Genomic DNA, 18,181 nt, shown 5'->3' with positions numbered 1-18,181 from the left:
TGTATATTCTGTGATTCTGCAATGTGTGTGACAAGAAAAGATACAAAGTATGAGCAGCTGAAGTCCTTTTAGCCCTTTATTGGTGTTCTAAGATCCAGTCGGATCATTGTTGATCTTGTACCTCAGTGCCACTTAACTGTATTAACCTGTTAGTCCTAGATTCTCTTAATAGCTGCAAAAATCATTGATCTCTGATTAATGTGAGGAGAAAATGTCCAGATGGATGAGAGGTGGCAAAATACCTGCAATTATTTGAGAAGGAATTAGAGTTAGTAAAAGTTTTGGTGAGAAGTTGGGGCTTTCTGAATGGAAGTGAACTGTTTAAAAGGGCACATTAGAGAAAACTTCATTCAGGGAGTGGTAAGAATGCAGAACGAGCTGCCAGCTGAAGTGGTGAATCTTGACAAATTTCGACAGTTACCTGGATGAGAGGAGGAATAGAGGGCGATGGTGCAGAGTGGGCGGAATAATAGTTCAGCACAGATTAGAAGGGATCAAGGGCTTGTTTTTGTGCTGCATTGTTCTAGGGTTCTGTGGAAGAGGGTAGGTTGAATGGCTTTGCTCAGTAACAGCTTGAGATGGTGAATGACTTCAAGAGTGGAGAACGGAATCACATCACTGAGTAAGTTTGTGACGTCACCTCATCCCCTCACTCAGAGTAGAGGAAGCCAAGGCAACAGCCTCTCAAACTCATGGTTAACACTTCGCAGGAAGTAACAGTTGAACAAAATAATGTGCTTTCTCATTATAAGTAAAGAAAAATATTTAGTTGTTATGTAGAAATTGGAAAAGTATGATGAACACTAAGAATATTCAATTCAGCCAGTCTCTACACAGCCCCACCACGTGAACCAGATATTGATTTGAAAGCATGTTTTCATTTGGATTTGGGCACGATAAATCTCAGCATCACAGGCTGAGAAAACTGTATATTCACCCTGTTTGAAGCAAATGGACTTTCTGCTGGTGAAGTGACCGGTGATTTTAACTGACGAGAAAGGTTAGATGCTGACAAGGTCACGCGAAAATGGGCCTGTCTTTTAGAACCATACTATCTAGAACACACTGCTAAGCTTGGGGGTTAAATTGTCCCGCAGAATATGAGTATGACTTGATCCCTAATCTGCACTCAGTTCTGACGCTACTGGCAGTTCAGTGACCCAGGAAAAAGATATAGGGGGAGGGAATCATTCAGGTTCCTGCGTTTGGGCCCCATCTGTTGTATAATGTGTGGGGTGAAGACAGGCAACAATGGCCAACCAGCGGCATTCTTCATTTCAATCCCAAATTTGGACCGGCCCAACATTTAGCTTCACCAGACCCCAGAGTCAGTGAGAGAGGAGGAAAAAGTCTTGATAAAAATCCCAAAAGTGAAAACAAACTGTGATCACAGTTGTAAACCTTGTGATTCAGAAAGTAATGCAACTTGAAACAGAGTCCACACTAAAACATGCAGTGCTGCACTGTGGATCTGAAGGCAGGTTCACAAGGAATCCATTCTCCTTCTTGTGAACACAGAAGACACACTCCGCACAATGCTCTTTATCCCAGCTGGTTTCCTAATAGTCAGGATTTGGGACTCCTTGATTCTGTCCACTAGACCATGGAAGACCACCAGCACACCATGGTAAGTTTCTGCAGTAGAGATTTCATAAAATTCGCAATGGGTTGCGAGAGCCAAGAGTCTTCCTTCCTCACTGGAGACAGTTCTACGGTGACAAAGGTCTCTCTTATTTCCCACAATGACTATGGGAGCTCGATCTGTGCCAGGATAACCTTTCATTGACTTGATGAACTGGATTTGTTGCCGGACTATGTTGAAACTGGCTCGGTCACAGATGCTGTATACCAACACAAAGCCATCGGCCCACTGGATCTGTTTCTCCCTTCCACGGTCATCGTTCAGTCGACCCTTCAAAGAAAAGAAAGAGTCGAGCTATTCCAAACACTTTAATCTGCTTTCTATCTCATTCCAGAATCAGAATTTATTGTCATGAACGAGTCACAGAATTCGTTGTGTTGTGGCAGCGTGTCACAGTGCAAACGTACTCATAAATCGCCTTACAAAAATAAATACTTCCTCAAAGTATTGTCTCTTCTTGGACGACAGTTCTGTGATTACTGGAAATCTCTCTCCAGCTGTTCTTTGTGTGCATACTTTAGGACAGGTGGCCAAACTAAAACTCCTGGGCTAACTGTGCTCTGTTGCCCATTTTTAAATGGCACTGGGGTAAATTTTAAAAATAAAATGGAATATGGCCCATTGAAACATAGTCTCTAATTATTAATAGCACTGTATGTTCATTGTATTGTTCATTTCAACCCTAGATGTCACTGCCATGTTGCACGACAATTAGGTCGACCATTGCAGTGTTACTCGTTGACGAAAATGTTTAGCTCAGTTTAAAAAAAAATGGTTACCTCAGTTGATTAAACATGGCAGGACTGAGAAGATGAAAAATAGCAAGGGAGTACCAAAAATTTCAGACGCAGTGGGGAAAATGAATACTTTTTCACGGAAATCAAGGGGAAGTGTGTTGTTTGATTTGTAAGGAAACTTTAATAGTCTACTGGTTTACACACTGTATCCTAATCATTAAGGTGAACACTTGGGCCATGAACTGTATTCACTGAGATTTATAAAGAGTTTTATTAAGTAACAAGCAGCAGATTCAGAAAAACCAATGGTAATATGTGAGCGCATCAATGAACCACCGTAATGTCAATGGTTAAACTGTTCAGTAGCGTCGAATAGTCATTTTGATAGAAAATTAATTTTTGATGGCAACGGGTTTTTCTGGTCTAAAAACACTTTTTCTTTCTGGGTAACTGGGTGAAAACTGCCGGGCTTAATATTGTTTGGCCCGCGACTCCTTATATTTTTCTATATATGGCCCACAACCAAAAAAGTTCAGCCACTCCCCGCTGTAGAATATTTAACTGAAGTGAAAGCAAAATAAAGAGATGGGAAAATAATGGTGAGGGGGTGGGAAGGGTGAGAGAGAGAGAGAGAGAAGGAACTAAAATTGATCATGGTGTGAAAAGTTAACGCTCGTAATATTTTAAAGGGAGTGTTATGGATTTCTGGACGTGTGCTGTGCCCTTACAAGTAGCAAGGGTAGCAGTAAAATGGGTGTGGGGGTGAAATTTGTGGAGGACCATGGCAAAATAGGAAGGAAGCTCCAGATTTCCATGCTTAATTTTCCTTGTTCATGCAGCATAAGATCCAAATGTGCTGTGTTGGATTCATCCACCAAACCATGAGGAATTGTAATGCCAAGTAAAATTTATTTAGAAGATAATTAATATTGTTGCACAGGATCGTAAGAGAGGCAGAGGGGGTCACTGAGTCTCCCTTCGCCCCGTTGATGTGATCTGCTGGGATCGTTGTCTGAAGAGAGCACGCAAAATCATTGAGGATCCTTCCACCCCACACGCAGCGTCTTCCAGCTGCTTCCGTCGGGGAAGAGATACAGGAGGATCAGAGCCAGCACCACCAGGCTGAGGAACAGCTTCTTCGCAGGGGCAGGGAGAATGCTGAACGACCAAATGAACCCTCTGAGACTCTACTATGTATTTTTATATATGCACTGCATATATATCATTTGTCTGTATGTGTGTTATGTCTGTATGAGCATTTGCATGTCTTTGCACCAAGGACTAGAGAATGCTGTTCCGTCAGATTGTATTTGTAATAAACTTGATTTACAACATGGGCAAAATATTGAGGAAATGGTTAATTTTCCTTCAATAGCAAGGTGGTGCTGGCTTCCAAAATAAATGCGACAATTGGACTTTGTACCGAGAGTCTAAGGAATCAAAAACTGGTAGTACAAGTAAAATCAGGAACAGTTCTTTGTCTGTTCAGGGAATGAAAGGTTTGCTTAATAGTTGTATCATGCACTGTGGTGCAAGTCCTGACAGAACACAGTTGAGATATTCTTAGAGGTCTTACCTCAGCAAACGGCGAATCCCAAATATTGAATGCAACCTGTCTCCCAGCGACAGTCACGTTGTGGTTGGAGACAGATTCTGAAATTCAAATAAACTTCCTATAAGCACAGCCTTCAATAACAGGATTTTAAAAAAAATTTGAATGTAAACTATTTACCTATATCTCCATATTCACCAATGAATCTTCTAGTTAAAAAGCGAACAGCAAGAGCTGGAAGGGCAGAAGCAAAGAAGTTAAAAACAGGACCGGACAAACATTGCACACTCTTCCTCTTCTCTCATAAACTTACCAGATTTTCCAACATTGTCTGCCCCCAGTATCACAACATTGGCTTCCATCCTGCACCGAGATGGGATGGTTATTGGAGAAAATGCTTCACCCTCATGCAGGGAATTTGCAGAACTATCTCCAGCTTTAAGCCCACATCTTTCCAGGTTGCTGAACTGAACTGAACTGTGAGCAAGAGCACGGCCGTTGGATATATAAAGGGAGAAAGGCAAGAGAGTAGAAAGCACAGCCCCCTGCTGGCCCCATTGACATATCACCAGAACTCAGAAAGGAGAAATGTTTTCATTGGAAATACTGGTGATGCTTTTAACGTTATTTCTGCAGAAAGTTGAGTTTGAAGCATTTTTTCAGTAAAAGAATAACATTGAAATGTTCTCAATTATATATTTTTGAAGCTATTTTCACTCCATACTGATAAAAAGGCATGAACCATTTCTTATTTTAATCTCTCTGTGCCTGTGCTGTCACGACTCAAACCAGGAACAACAACAGAAGACGCAATTCAAAAGGGTTAAACTATTAACAATATAATGCCTTAACAAAATTAACCCCACTATAACAAATATACAGATATATATTTATAAAGAGTGTGTATGTGAAAAACCCAGACCATTACAGTCTGTGCCCAATTCTCAAAATAGGAAAAATCAACAAAACTCCAGTCAGTCAAGTAAGTCAGTCCAAAGAACACAGCCCACAGAATTCAATCTCAAAGTTCAATGTCCAAGTTCAGTTCTTTAAATGAACACAGAGGATCTCGAATTGAATGTTGGGGAGAGAAATGACTGATTGTGATAAACTTGTGAATCCTTTTCCAGGCTTCCTTAAACGACTTCTCTTGGTTCTCAAAATATGGTTTTTACCCACCTCATTAATAAGGCATGTGCATTTAACACAGCTCTCCAAAATCTCTATGACAAGAGAGATTCACAGCGACCTTTTTAGTTTTTCCCCTGAGCAGGAGGGTCAGCCAGAACAGAGCATGTAGTGTCTCTGTGTATTCTTGGCTGCTTCACAGCTGGGTTGTCCCCCCCACCCCCCCCCCCCCCCCCCATTCTCAACCAGCTCCACTGAAAGTTTTCCATCCTTAAATGAGGAGACCATTTAAGCATTGTTGAAGAAGTCTCACTAACACTCTTCATCCACCATTCTCAACCTTTGGCTATGTCCCCCCCGCCCCCCCCCCCCCCCCAGGACTCTGCTCAAAGTTTATGGGCCCCTCTTTCCAGTGAAGTAATTTCTCCTACAGAATGCATTAAAAAAATTAGTTTACGAGGTGAAAATAAAATAAGGCTTTTACGTAAATGTGCTCTGGCCCCGAGGTGGGGCAGGTGGGGGCTCGTTGAGCCCCTGTTGAGAATGGCTGCTTTAAATTGTTCTTGGAATGGATATTATCCGACTGGTGGGTGATCAGAGAAAAGCTGATGACCAGAACCTGCCCATTCAGCCACGGGGGATTTAAACCCTTGCCCCCAAGCTACTTTGAACCTGAAGTGAACCATTGGGAGGGACGGGATATAGAACATAGAACATTACAGCACAATACAGGCCCTTCAGCCCTCAATGTTGCGCCAATCTATATATTCCTATTAAAAACAATTGAAATCCTACCTCATATCCTTTTATTTTTTTTATTTCATCCATGTTTATGAGTCTCTTAAATGCCCCTAATTTTTCAACCTCCACCATCACCCCTGGCAAGGCATTCCAGGCACCCACAACTCTCTGTAAAAAAAACTTACCCTTGACATCTTCCCTAAACTTCCCTCCCTTCACTTTGTTCACATGTCCTCCAGCATTTGCTACTCCCACCCTGGGAAAAAGGTGCTTCTCCTACCCTATCTGCGCCTCTCATAATCTTGAAGGCCTCTGTTAAGTTACCTCTCATCATCCTTTGCTCCAAAAAGTTCCAGCTCTGCTAACCTTACCTCATAAGACAAATTTTCCAATCCAGGCAACATCCTGGTAAATCTCCTCTGCACCTTCTCCATAGCTTCCACATCCTTTCTATAATGGGGTGACCTGAAGTGAACACAATATTTTAAGTGTGGTCTCACCAGCTTTATCTCATGACACCTGAACTCTATCCTCTGACTAATGAAGCCCAGCATATGAGAAGCATCTTTGTTTGAGGGGAGGTAGCAAGAATACCATTTACTCCTCTCCACCTTCCTCAGGGACCACTCCCTCTGTGACTCATTCACTCATCTCTTCCCACCAAATGCCCCTTTGGTACCCACCCATGTGACTGCCGAAAATCCAACACTTGCACCCTCACCTCCTCCCTCACCACCATTCGAGACACCAAAAAGTCTTTCCAAGTGGAGCAGAACTTCACTTGTGAATCTGTAGGAGTCATCTCCTGCATCTGGTGCTCCCTCTCCTCCACATTGGAAAGACTGGACGCAGACTGGGAGATCGCTTCGTTGAGGTCCTTTGTTCTGTATGTATTGCCATCTTGCTCTGTTATGGAATCAAGTTCACTGAACAGGAGAATGCCATTTGGCCAATTGGATCCATACAGGTCAAAATTAGATAGGGATAATCCCACTTCCTTCTCGGATGAATCCCACTGCTAATCAAAAAGGCAAAGCAGTGGCAGGATCATGGAACAGCACTGCACAAGAGAAGGCCCCTTAGCTCATCTGCACTGACCATAATGCTAGTCTTCCCATCTGTCTGAACATGGTTCGCATCTCTCAATTCCCTGCCTGTTTGTGTGTCTCAAATGTTGCAATCACATATGCCTCTTCCGCCCTTCCTGGCAGCATATTCCAGGCACCTACCACTCTGTGTAAAAGTACTTCTTTTATACTTTACCCCTGAGCACCCTGAGAAGACTGAACCGGGCAAGGCTACCGGCCACCACCCTGTCAACCTTCTACAGGAGCTCTATTGAGAGCGTTCTGGCTTGCTGCATCATAGTGTGGGTACGGCTGCTGCACAGAAATGGAGTGGAGGTCAGTCCACAGGACCATGAGTGGCAGAGAGGATATCTGCCAACCCCCCCCCCCCATTGGCGTGATCTAGCAGGATCATGCACAAAATCGAGGAGGACCCTTTCAGCTGCTCTCGTCGGGAAAGAGATATAGGAGTATCAGAGCCAGCACCACCAGGCAGTGAGAACAACCAAAGGAACTGCTCACAATGACCCTCCGAGACATTCATATTTCTGAAACTATTTATTTATTTGTTTGTATATATGAATACTTGTCCTGCATGAGTATTGTTTGTCTGTATGTTTGTCATATCTGGTTGTGTGTTTGCGTGTTTTACATCGAGGACCAGAGAACGCTGTTTCGTTGGGTTGTACTTGTGCAGTCAGATGAAATAAACTTGACCCCTCTAACTTTGAATCTCTGCCCTCTTGTATTTGATTCTCCTCTGCAATACTAGACTACGACATAAGAGGGCAGCATTGTACTATAATGAATTGGGTACAACATGAGCAATGGAGTCCAGTGACCAGAAATGGAAATGTTTACAGAGTTATTTCAGCTTCATTAAATCATTTAAAATTACAAAGGATGATACATGGGATAAAGAAAGAGTAGAAGCTTCACTTTGTGGATAAGTCCAATGACCAAGGAACATATAAAAATATAATCATTAATAAATCCAGATAGGAATGTAAAAGATACTTTTTTAACCAAGTGGCTGAAGCTTTGAGGAACTCACAAGCTCTTGGGGTTCTAAAGGCAGGTAGAAAATAAAATAAAATAAATACAACAGGTAGAGGAATATTTGTATATTCAGGACAAATATATGCATACTGTATACATATATATTCAAACACACACACACACACACATATACTTATAAACACACATATACATATATATCTAATATTCATGAATCAATATATTCTTTTTCTTGCGGGCCAGGCAGAATTGCAACTTATTGGTAGTGTGAAAAACTATGTTTAACGTACCCATGTAAACAAATAAACAAACTGTACAATACAGAGAGAAAAAATAAATCAATAGAATGCACACACGTAAGAGTCCTTAAATGAGTTCCTGATTGAGTTCGTTGCAGTGTCTTAAGAAATCAACCTCTGTCCTCAAGTCCCCCACCACCCAGGCCAGGCCCTCTTCTCTCTGCTACCTTCGGGGAAAAAGGTACAGGAGCCTATCAATGAGCACTCAGCGGTGCGAGGACAGCTTCTTCCCCACTGCCATCAGACACTGCTACACTAATTTTATTTATTTGGTAAGGTGTTTATATAAATGTTTACACTGGGATACTGCCGGAAAACAATGAATTTCGTGACAGGTTCATGACAATAAATTCTGGTCTGATTCTCCCCGTGTCCTGTGTGGGTTCCCTCCCACTCTTCCAAACGTATGGGATTGGTAGGCTGATAGGGTGTCATTGTGTTTAGTGGGACGGAAGGGCCATCTACTGTGCTATAATCATTAAAAAGCTTAGTGTCTAAACTCATTGGCATGGAATAGACAGACATTTCTTTGGTCGCAGGCAAAGTGAGTCTTATTCCAGCTTTGCCCAGATCCTTTTCAAAACACCAGGGATAAACATACTGGATATGCATGCAGAAGAATAAAATTTAGTGCAACAAAATGCAGCCTTGATGCTTCTTACTGTGTACGCAGAATCCGATGATCTTCAGCCAAAGAGCTCTCGCGTGCCTGGACTTAACCATATTTTTCCCTTCCAAGGTGAATCTGATATCCTACCATTTTCTGACTGAAATGAAACTTCAAGAAAGTGTAACTGTAACAAAGCCTCTCACCGACACATTGAAATGCGATTAATAAAACTGCGGAAAATATATAGGTAAAGAATACGGAAGTTCAAAATTGTCGCGCCTCACCGTTCGTTCGCCAATCACTCAACACGCCATTTCAAGGAACTGGAAAATTCACTTATTAGGCATATGCCAATCCTCAAATATGCTGGATACCAGAGGTTTTACTGTAATCGTGTCCCCATGGAGATTTTGGTAATGGTCACTGTGTGCAGAAAGAAGTAACAACTCTCCTCTGAGATGATGGTGGCTGATGCCCTTGATATGTATGGAGGATGAGAAATTTAAGGTGATGACTGAAGTGGGAGGAGTATGGAGGGCTATGGACTGGGTGGAGATCAGTGGGACTAGGCAGAAAAATAATTTGGCACAGCCTAGAGGGGCCAAAGGGCCTTTTTCTGTCTTGGTTTGGACTTTGTTAAAGGATGGTCAATTGACGGCGGGAGATTGAAATGTTATCTCCTCAACTCTTAAGCTATGGCCATTTGAGGAAATGATGGGAAGGTCATCAATCCCTGAGAGAAATTAAACAGAGCAACTTCAGCCTAATTCATGTTGGATGGAAGTCGGAAGAATGAAGTTGTTCTTACATTCCAGAAATGATTTGTTTCTTGATTCATGGAGTAACATCATGGATCTTCTCACATTCCCCTCAACTCCACCCGTGCACTAAAGGCTATTTACTGCCGTCAATTGGTTTTTCAACCCATGTGCCTTTGGGACATCGGAGGAAATGAGGGGCATTAGGGGGATGTGCAAACTCCACACAGACAGCACCACAGGTCTGAATCGGCCCCAAGTTGCTGAAGATGTGAGGCAGCAGGTTCTACCTGATTATCACTGTGCTGGGCCAATTATTTTGTTTGTTCACACAATAAGGAGGTCACAGAATGATTGTGATAGATCAAGACAAGTTTATTGTCATTGATTGTACAAGTACAACCTAACGAAACAGTGTTATCCAGTCCTCAGTGCAAAACAAGCAGGCACACAACCAGACCTAACACACATACAGTCAGACAATATATAGTTATTGGTTGGATTCATTCTCTGAGGTTGGGGCCTGCTTCCTGAGATCCGGGAGGAAAAGAAGATAGAATGGACTAAACAGGATGGTGAGTGAGAGAGGTGGGTGGGGGGTGGGGAGGCGGTAGCTATGAAGGTTGGGATCTGATGGAGTGGGAAGATTGAGAAAGAGATGAGGAATTAAAATAGGGTGTGGTTCAAGGAGAGGTCTTGAGGTAAAGAGTGTGAGTCTCCACTTAATTTTAATTTAGAGATACAGCACAGTAACTGCCCTTTCTAGCCCATGTGACGAATCAACCTACTAATCCTGTACATCTTTGGTGAATAGGAAGTCAGAGCCATTGTCCTTTATTGCTGGACAGTCAAACAAGATCAAACCTTAGCATAATGGACTTTTGTAATCAACTCCCTGAAAGTAAGTCCATGTCAATTGACTGACCTATTTAAGAGGGTGTTGGGTTGTTTTTTGTTGCTTGGGGCAATACGTACTAAAAGGGAAAGAGCAAGGTCTGCTCACGTGGAGAACCGTGTTCATTAATGTGTGCAGAAGGGGAGATCGTTACGGGTGCAGAGAGACTTGGCAAACATCTCAGATGGCTCTTGAACATTACACAAAGAGCTGGAGAAGCTCAGCAAGTTATGCAGTATCCATGGAAAGCAATAGGCTGTCAACGTTTCGGGCCTGAACCCGTCATCAGGATTGACGGCTCTCTTGATTGGTAAACAAAGAGGTTCCAAGTTTGACATCCGTGATGTCCCGTTTGGTTTATCTCAGAGAGAGTTGAACTGTTGAATCTATTATTGGCCTCAACACCATTGTGTGGAAAACAACGAACAATGTCGATACTAGATAGAAACTTTATTTCAGGGGTGAAGAAACAATTCAGCCTCAAAAATTCATACACTAAAATCCTCGGTATCTGGCACCTATGGGGATAGGTAGATGTCAGATAAGTGAATTTTCTGGTTGCTCAAGATTGCATGATTGCCGATCTAATAGCAAGGTGCACCAATTTTAACCTTCTGTGTTTTTTACCTATTTATTTTCCGCAATTTATTTTGCGGACTAGAAGGGCCTAATGGCCTGTTTCCGTGCTGTAATTGTTATGTTATGTTAATTTTTTTTTTGCCTGTTGCTTGAGGCTGCCAGTGGCTTGAATTCCGGATAACAAGGGTTTTATTAGAATTTGCTTCGTCCCTGCTGTCATCAGGTTTCTGAATGATCAATGAACCAAAGACACTGCCTTACTTTTCATGCACTACTATTCTCTTTTATGTATATTAGTGTTGTAAGATGGTTCATAATGTGAATGTTTGCCCTGTGACAAAGCACTGAATTTCATGACTTGTTCATGGCAATTCTGATCCTGATCGACTTGCTGTGGTAAGGTAAGGAAAGGCTATTTGGACAAGAACAACTCACCAGCCGTACACGAGTGCGCATCAAAACGTGGGAAAAGCAAAGAAAGCAGCAAGGGACAAAGAAAAATTAAAATAAAGGCTCCTTTAAGGTGACCTACTTAAATCATCTACCCTTCACCATTGAAGGATGTAATCCAGAGTGACTGAGACTAAAGGAGAAACAGACTTTCCACAGTGATGCCAGACAGCTGGCAACCATGGAACTTGTTGGTCCGCCTGAGGTGTAGTTTTATTCACTCCAGTCTTGAAAATTAAGCCAGATTAAGGGCTCAGAAAATTTTAGATCTCGAGAATTGACATTCTTTTGCGTCACGTTAATTTGACCAGTCTTAAAAACCTGGCATCTCTTGGCTGCTCAGGTGCCAGATTAAACTCTTTGTGGGAAGGAACAATTCCTCTCCAATCCAAGTCCCGTCACAACTCAGAGGAATACATCGCGTGACAGATCCCGACACTCCTTGGCAGCGGAAGGAGAGTGGAGATGGAAGAGAGGAGCCTCCTCTACACCCACATTTTCTGGCTCGAGGAGGGAAGAATAACAAGGGGGAAAAAAGGCGAGGAGAAATCGAAATGTGGTTGAGCAGGGAAAAGAGAGCTCTCCTCTCACCTTCTGAGACAGAGTCAAATAGCAGAGAGATTCCCTTTCTTCTGCCCTTTGAAGGCTGAGATCCAGTCTCCCAATTAATGGTCTGACCATTGCGCTTGAATGAACAGCACTGGCACTTCTCAGGTGGAAGGTGGGGGACTCGAGTGCAAAAGTCTAGATTTACCATGATGAGAGATTGTTGCATGATTGATGGTGCTTCATTCAGATGAGCTGTTAATTTGAGGTCCTGTATCCTCTCTCAAGCCCCTTTCACACTGGCTAACCAGTAGATTGGCTGTTCAGTCAACCGGTTAAGGAAGCCGTTTTTGCCTTTCACACAGGACCACTATGAACTGGTTATCTGTGTCCTTTACTGCTCACCACAAGGCATCCCCGAGGATAGGGAATTCTATCCTTCTCAGGAGATGTCCCAAGTGACGTAACATGCACTCACTGGAAGTGACATCAACTCCTTTTCTGCAATGGTGGACGTCAGTTCAATCGCTTTGTCCATCCTGGAAATGTATGATTCTGTCACTAAACAGACAGGTCATATGCAAGCTTCTGCAAACAATGAGGGAGCCTAGTAAAGACTATCCACCTGCTCATAGGTTGCATAATTTCATTGATATGTTGAGGATAACCTTGGAAGGATTTGAGGAGGAGTGTAGAGCTGAGATGATTAGCCACTGGAGAAGATGCCTGCTTCTAAGTGCCAGTGTGAAAGGGGCTTCATTCGAATTACCCCTGAGATCCTGTGAGGATTACCATTACAAGCCATCAAATCCCCTTAAAACTCAGCAAGTCCAGCAGAAAACTTTATGCTGCAAAGATAGATGCGTATCCAATGTTTCGACTTTGAGGCTTTCATCAAGGTTTGAGCAAAATATAGGCAGGTGCCCGAGCACAATGGTGGGGGAGAAGGGGTACGGTCCCACAGACAGGAGGTAATAGGTGGATAAGGGAGGGAGGGCACACAAGCAACAGGGGGAGAGGGAAGGCTCTGTGAATGGAGAGGGAAGGGATGGAGAGCAGAAGTAAAGAAGACAGAGGAATGGGGGAGAACAGAGAGTGGGATAGCAGATACCGAGAAGTTGACATTAATGCCATCCAGTTGGAGAGAGCCCAGATGGAAAATTAGGTGTTGCTCCTCTAGTTTACGGGTGGTCTTGCTTTGAACGTCCATGTGGCCATGGACAGACATGTCAGCGCAGAATTGAAATGGGTGGGCACTGGAAATCCCTGCCACTGATGCGGACAGAGCGAAGGTGCTCAGTGAAGCAATCTCCCAGTCTGCATCCAGTCTGCTATATAAAGGACACTGTTTGACCTGTGGAGTTTCTCCAACATTATGTTTTTACTTCAGTCACAGTGTCTGCAGATTTTCATGTCTTACAGCCATCAGATAGATCATTGTTGTGTTACAGTTTGTGGGATCTTGCTGTGCATCTCTTGGCCGTTTATTAACAATGACTACATTTTAAGAGAGTTTTTTTTGCTGACAGTTGCGCCCTTTGGGGCACCCGGAGAGGTGCAATAGAAACGTTGCTTTCGCTTTCGTTGGGCAAGGCATTATCAAATAGGGCACCAGATAGGAATGGTGAACTGCGCCCCCCTCCTCCCCCCCCTCCCCACCCCCTCCCCCCCCCTCCAGCTTTGATCAGCAAAGGTAAAATCAGCCAACATTGCTGCATATCAGAAGGCAGGAAAGCACCAGGGAGAGTTTGGAACTTGTTGCATGGCTCGTCAACACTCACTGCTAAATAAATTGCCAGTCAAATGTCAAACCTGCAACCTTCATTAAACTGCAGTCCCTGTGAAGACCAAGTGGGTGAGGTTTATTTCCTCAAGACCTTCTCACACTGAACACCTAAACATGACTTGAGTGCAGTTTGGCACCGCGAGGCAGGCAAGCTAAAAACTCATTGGCTGGAATGCAAACTGAGCAGCTTAGTTAGCCCCAGTGAGACAATCAAGGGCTGGAAACACGTTAGTTAATAATGTTCCAAAGAAACTAAATAAACTCTTTCCACACACGCCTTGGCGGTGCTCAGCACAGCAATGACAAAGACAGATGCAGGCAAGTTGAGGATTAGAAAGGGCCAACAAGAATTTTTTTTTAAAAGAACCCAATGTATGAAGCACAGATGTTCAGAATTATTAACACAAGGCCCCGTGTATTTGCTAAACTCTGCTGCTTGCATTATTAAAGAAATGCAGTTATTCCTTGTCAACAGGACACTTCGCTCTGTGCTTTGGGACTCACAGCCAGTACCCGTGCCTCTGAATTCAGCTTTTCCTTTTATCTTATGCAATTAATGTTCGAGCAGTGCAGCACACACATGATTCACGTTCATGCACCTTTGACAGATACACCTATCCAGCCATCGGGTGAACATTCTGAATTACAAATGTTCTACATTCCTAAACCATCTCAGAAAGACTTCCATTTTCTCTGAACCGTAACCTCTTCTTAGATGGCGAATCTAATAGTTTCTGTTTGTTTTTCACATTTCTAACATCTGCAGTTTCCTTTTGGTTATTTTCACTCCTTTATTCAATGTACACAGAAATTGTGTATGCCATTTGTCAGCCATCCCGGAGTCAGGAACCTGTGCCTTTCAGATCCAGAGCCTTAAACACAGGCTGGCGCTCTAGTGCAGTACTAAAGGAAGTGATGGGCGATCAAAGGAGCTCCTTCCAAATAGCCGCGTGGGTGAGGGCCTAGTGGAGCCGGTGCCTCACAGCTCCATCCTGACCTCTGGTGTAGTTTGTGTGGAGGTTGCACGTGCCTTTTGTGAATGGAAGTTTTCTCTGGGTTCTCCATTTCCTCCTGTGTTGAATTGATAGATTAATTGTCCACTGTAATCTGGATGTGGGGAGAATGAAATGGGATTAGTGCAGGATTTGTGCAAATTAATTGTTGGTATGGAACCAACTTTCCAAAGGCCCTGATTCAATAAAGCGGTGATATTAAATGGAGTCCATTTGATGAAAAGATTCCTGGAGCACCATTTTCATCAGAGCTGGGTTTTATCATAGATATCAAGGCTAATATTTATTCTTACAGTCCTATCATTAATAATAGCACAATGCTGTTTATTGTGGTATGAGGTATTACACCACTATATGTACTGCCCTGAACCACCCCTTCAGTCCCTCTGACCCCTCCCAGGAGATTCCCTAATAAAGGCCCCAACCCAAGACCTTGACCCCAGATTACTTCCTGCTCGGATACAGGCCAGATGCTCTCTGAGCCTCAGCTAACGTCTAAGCTAATAAAAGCCCTTTGACTCCGATCTACTGCCTCATGGAGTCACTCGATCGCCCATCACTGTTATGGTGCCAGCAACCTGGGTTTAAACCTTTTGCTGTCTGTAAGGAGTTTGTGTTGTTCCTGTGTCTGCGTGAGTTTCCTCCAGGTTCCCCAGTTTCCTCCCATTATTCAAAACATACTAAGGATTGTAGGTCAATTGGGTGTAATTGGATGGCATGGGCTCTTGGGCAGTTAGAGCCTGTTACCGTGTTGTATGTATCTATGTAATCGGTATCTTGTTACTGTTTTTAGTGGAACGTGCCATTTGTGGGAACTTGCTAAGATCATAGTGATAGCATAGCACTTTGGAAAATAACTCCTTAATTTTTTAAAAGTCATGAAAGCATTTTAAATAACGTTTCACACTTGCTCCACTCATTGCAAGTTGATGCCCCTGATCAGGAAGACCACTGCCTTTTCTCCAACCATTATCTCCAGCCAATTGTTTGATAACACTGGTGCCCAGTGCAGTATTGTACCAACCACCTCAAAGAGCTCCTAATTCAACATCTTTGGTCTTTGTTGGTTTGGACCAACTTTAGCTGTGGTTAAAGTACAATGTTTTCCCCTGAATGAAGGAAAAGTCAGCCAGGTTCTTGCCCTTGTTCAATATTCAATGACGTTCATTTTGCTGAGCCCATGCATGTATTGGCAATATCTAGATCAGATTCAGCTGTGATGTCATTCATTGTCAAATAATTTTCCATTGCTCACTGCCTGATATCACATGCAAAGAATAAAAAGTTGCTTCGATGACTGAAAATCTGCTAAAGTATCTAGAATTCCATAATTAATTTCAGGAGGAGGATACACCATGTAGATATTGAACAGTAGTGATTTTTTAATCATTTCCTTCAAATAATTGCATTTTAATTAACACTAATTTCCTTTCTTCCTTCCAGATGTCCATTCAGTCTGTTCCAAACTTCTTAGTACTCATGACCATTAAAGATTCCTAATTGTTTCAAGGTGTCTCATTTTAGATCTCATTGCACTGAGTCACTTTATTGACAATGTCACCTCACAGCATAGAGTCGTAGAGTCACGCAGCACAGAAATAGGCTTTTTGTCCCAGAAAATTTAACAGATACCACTCCTACGATGATCCAATTTTATTCTCTCTGCATTTCCAAGAGCATTCCCCCAGACCCTATCACACATGAGGGGCAATGCCCAATTGACCTCACACATATTTGCGAAGAAACTCCAGTACCTGGAGGAAACCTGTCAAAAGGAAGAACACACGGCTTCCAAGGTCAGGAGCTGTGAGGCAGTGGTTCTACTCACTCCGCCACTGCACCACCTGAAATAGAGCACAGTGAATGCTGGGAAATATAGATATTTATCCACGTAAATTTCAAGTTGCTGCAGGCATCAAAATATTTGGTTATACATAGAAAACCAGAAAACATCAATCTTTCTGAATTTCACCAAAATTTAGATTTCTTGTCAGAGTACAGACATGATATCAGATACAACCCTTAGATTCTTTTGTCCTGCGGGCCAGGCAGAGTTTCCAATTATCGGTAGTGCAAAAAAAAACTGTACTTAAGAAAAGATACATATGCAAAAGGAAGACATGTAAACAAGGAAAGAATTGCAAACAAATTGACTGCAATACAGAAAATAAATGAGTCTCTGATTGAGTTTGTCGTTGAGGAGTCTGATGGTGGAGGGGTAGCAGCTGTTCCTGAATCTGGTGGTGCAAGTCTTATGGCACCGATACCTCTTTCCTAATGGCAGCAGCGAGAACAGAGCGTATGCTGGGTGCTGTGGGTCCTTGATGATTGCTGCTGCTCTCCAACGCCAACATTCCATGTAGATTTTCTTAATGGTGGTGAGGGTTTTCCGTGCAGATCACTTGATGGGATTATTCTAAAAAAAAACAGAACAATGCCAAATGGCCTCCTTCTATGTTATGAAAGAAGTGATATAGGACCATAGATTATGGAGCAGAAATGGGCTATTTAGCCCATTTAGTCTGCCCCACCATTTAATCATGATCTGATCTGCTCAGCTTAATCTATTGAGTCTCTGTCAGTTCTGAAAGGCCAATCCCCTAATTTTCAACAGCATGGATCTTCCAGTGGCCATAAATTTTAATTCCCTTGCTGATGTGTCTGTCCATGGTCTCATGCACTGCCAGATTGAGACCACCCACAAATAAACATTTCATATTCCATCTTGGAACCCTCCAACCAGATGGCATTGATATCAATGTTAGCCCCCCCCCCTCCATTAATCCCCTGACTCCTTTCCTCTAGTTCTGAGTTGATACCTCTTCCATTTTCCCTCTGTCCCCTTTCTCTCAGCTCTGCATTCACAAAGCCAACCCACCTCCTCCCCAGATCAACTCTCCCCTCTCCTGTCCTCCTGACCATATGCAATTAGCATCTTTTATCTTTCGGTCTGTCCTCCTCCCCTTTCTTTTCCTTTCCTTCTCCCCAGCCTTTTAATTCAAGCACCTGCCAGCTTTTTACTTGTACCTTGAAGAAGGGCTCAGACCCAAAGAGTTGGTTATATATCTTTACTTTCTCTGGACGCCGCAACATCTGCTGGGTTCCTCCAGCATTTCTGCTCCTATCATAGCATCTGCAGACTTTTGTGTTTCACTCCGATTTCTCTTGAAATGTGATCCGTTTGTTTCCAGAGCACACACACCTTCACTGTCTAACAAGAATAGTTTCCACCAATGGTCTTGAGGACACAGATCTGGGTTTAACATCATATTAATGATTGGCATTATAACCGGAAACACTATTCAATCCTGGTTCACCTAGGTTGGGAAGGTCACAGACTGGATTGAGAGAGAGTCTACCC

At 43.0% G+C, this 18,181-nt stretch overlaps 2 protein-coding genes across 6 annotated transcripts in view; one reads left to right on the top strand and one right to left on the bottom strand.

The window, feature by feature from the left end:
• The window catches only part of pex11a (peroxisomal biogenesis factor 11 alpha), a 132,718-nt gene that overhangs the window by 50,767 nt on the left and 63,770 nt on the right, over positions 1 to 18,181 (top strand). Inside the window, exon 4 of one of the 5 annotated variants that reach the window (XR_011348664.1) lies at positions 3,320 to 3,930. The exons of the other annotated variants lie outside the window; for them this stretch is intronic. The gene's annotated coding sequence lies outside the window, so the exon portion shown is untranslated. Of the gene's footprint in view, positions 1 to 3,319; positions 3,931 to 18,181 lie in introns of those variants that run through there. 5 annotated transcript variants of the gene reach the window in all.
• On the bottom strand, positions 64 to 4,405 carry LOC138749461 (ras-related and estrogen-regulated growth inhibitor-like protein). Its single transcript, XM_069910827.1, has 4 exons — positions 4,245 to 4,405; positions 4,112 to 4,165; positions 3,956 to 4,032; positions 64 to 1,912 (listed from the first exon to the last, which is right to left on the bottom strand). Exons 1-4 carry the CDS (start codon positions 4,291 to 4,293, stop codon positions 1,484 to 1,486), a joined length of 609 nt encoding a protein of 202 aa, XP_069766928.1. The 5' UTR covers positions 4,294 to 4,405; the 3' UTR covers positions 64 to 1,483.

Source organism: Narcine bancroftii, chromosome 14, assembly GCF_036971445.1.
Source record: "Narcine bancroftii isolate sNarBan1 chromosome 14, sNarBan1.hap1, whole genome shotgun sequence".
NCBI lineage: Eukaryota > Metazoa > Chordata > Chondrichthyes > Torpediniformes > Narcinidae > Narcine > Narcine bancroftii.
This window is presented reverse-complemented; position numbering and strand designations above follow the sequence as displayed.

Excerpts from the sequence above, each read along its gene's own strand:
- LOC138749461 (XM_069910827.1), bottom strand. The coding sequence starts at position 4,293 with ATGGAAGCCAATGTTGTGATACTGGGGGCAGACAATGTTGGAAAATCT. Across the intron at positions 4,166-4,244 it reads AGACAATGTTGGAAAATCTG|CTCTTGCTGTTCGCTTTTTA; the intron begins GTAAGTTTATGA and ends CTGCCCTTCCAG. Across the intron at positions 1,913-3,955 it reads GGGATTCGCCGTTTGCTGAG|GGTCGACTGAACGATGACCG; the intron begins GTAAGACCTCTA and ends TTTTCTTTGAAG.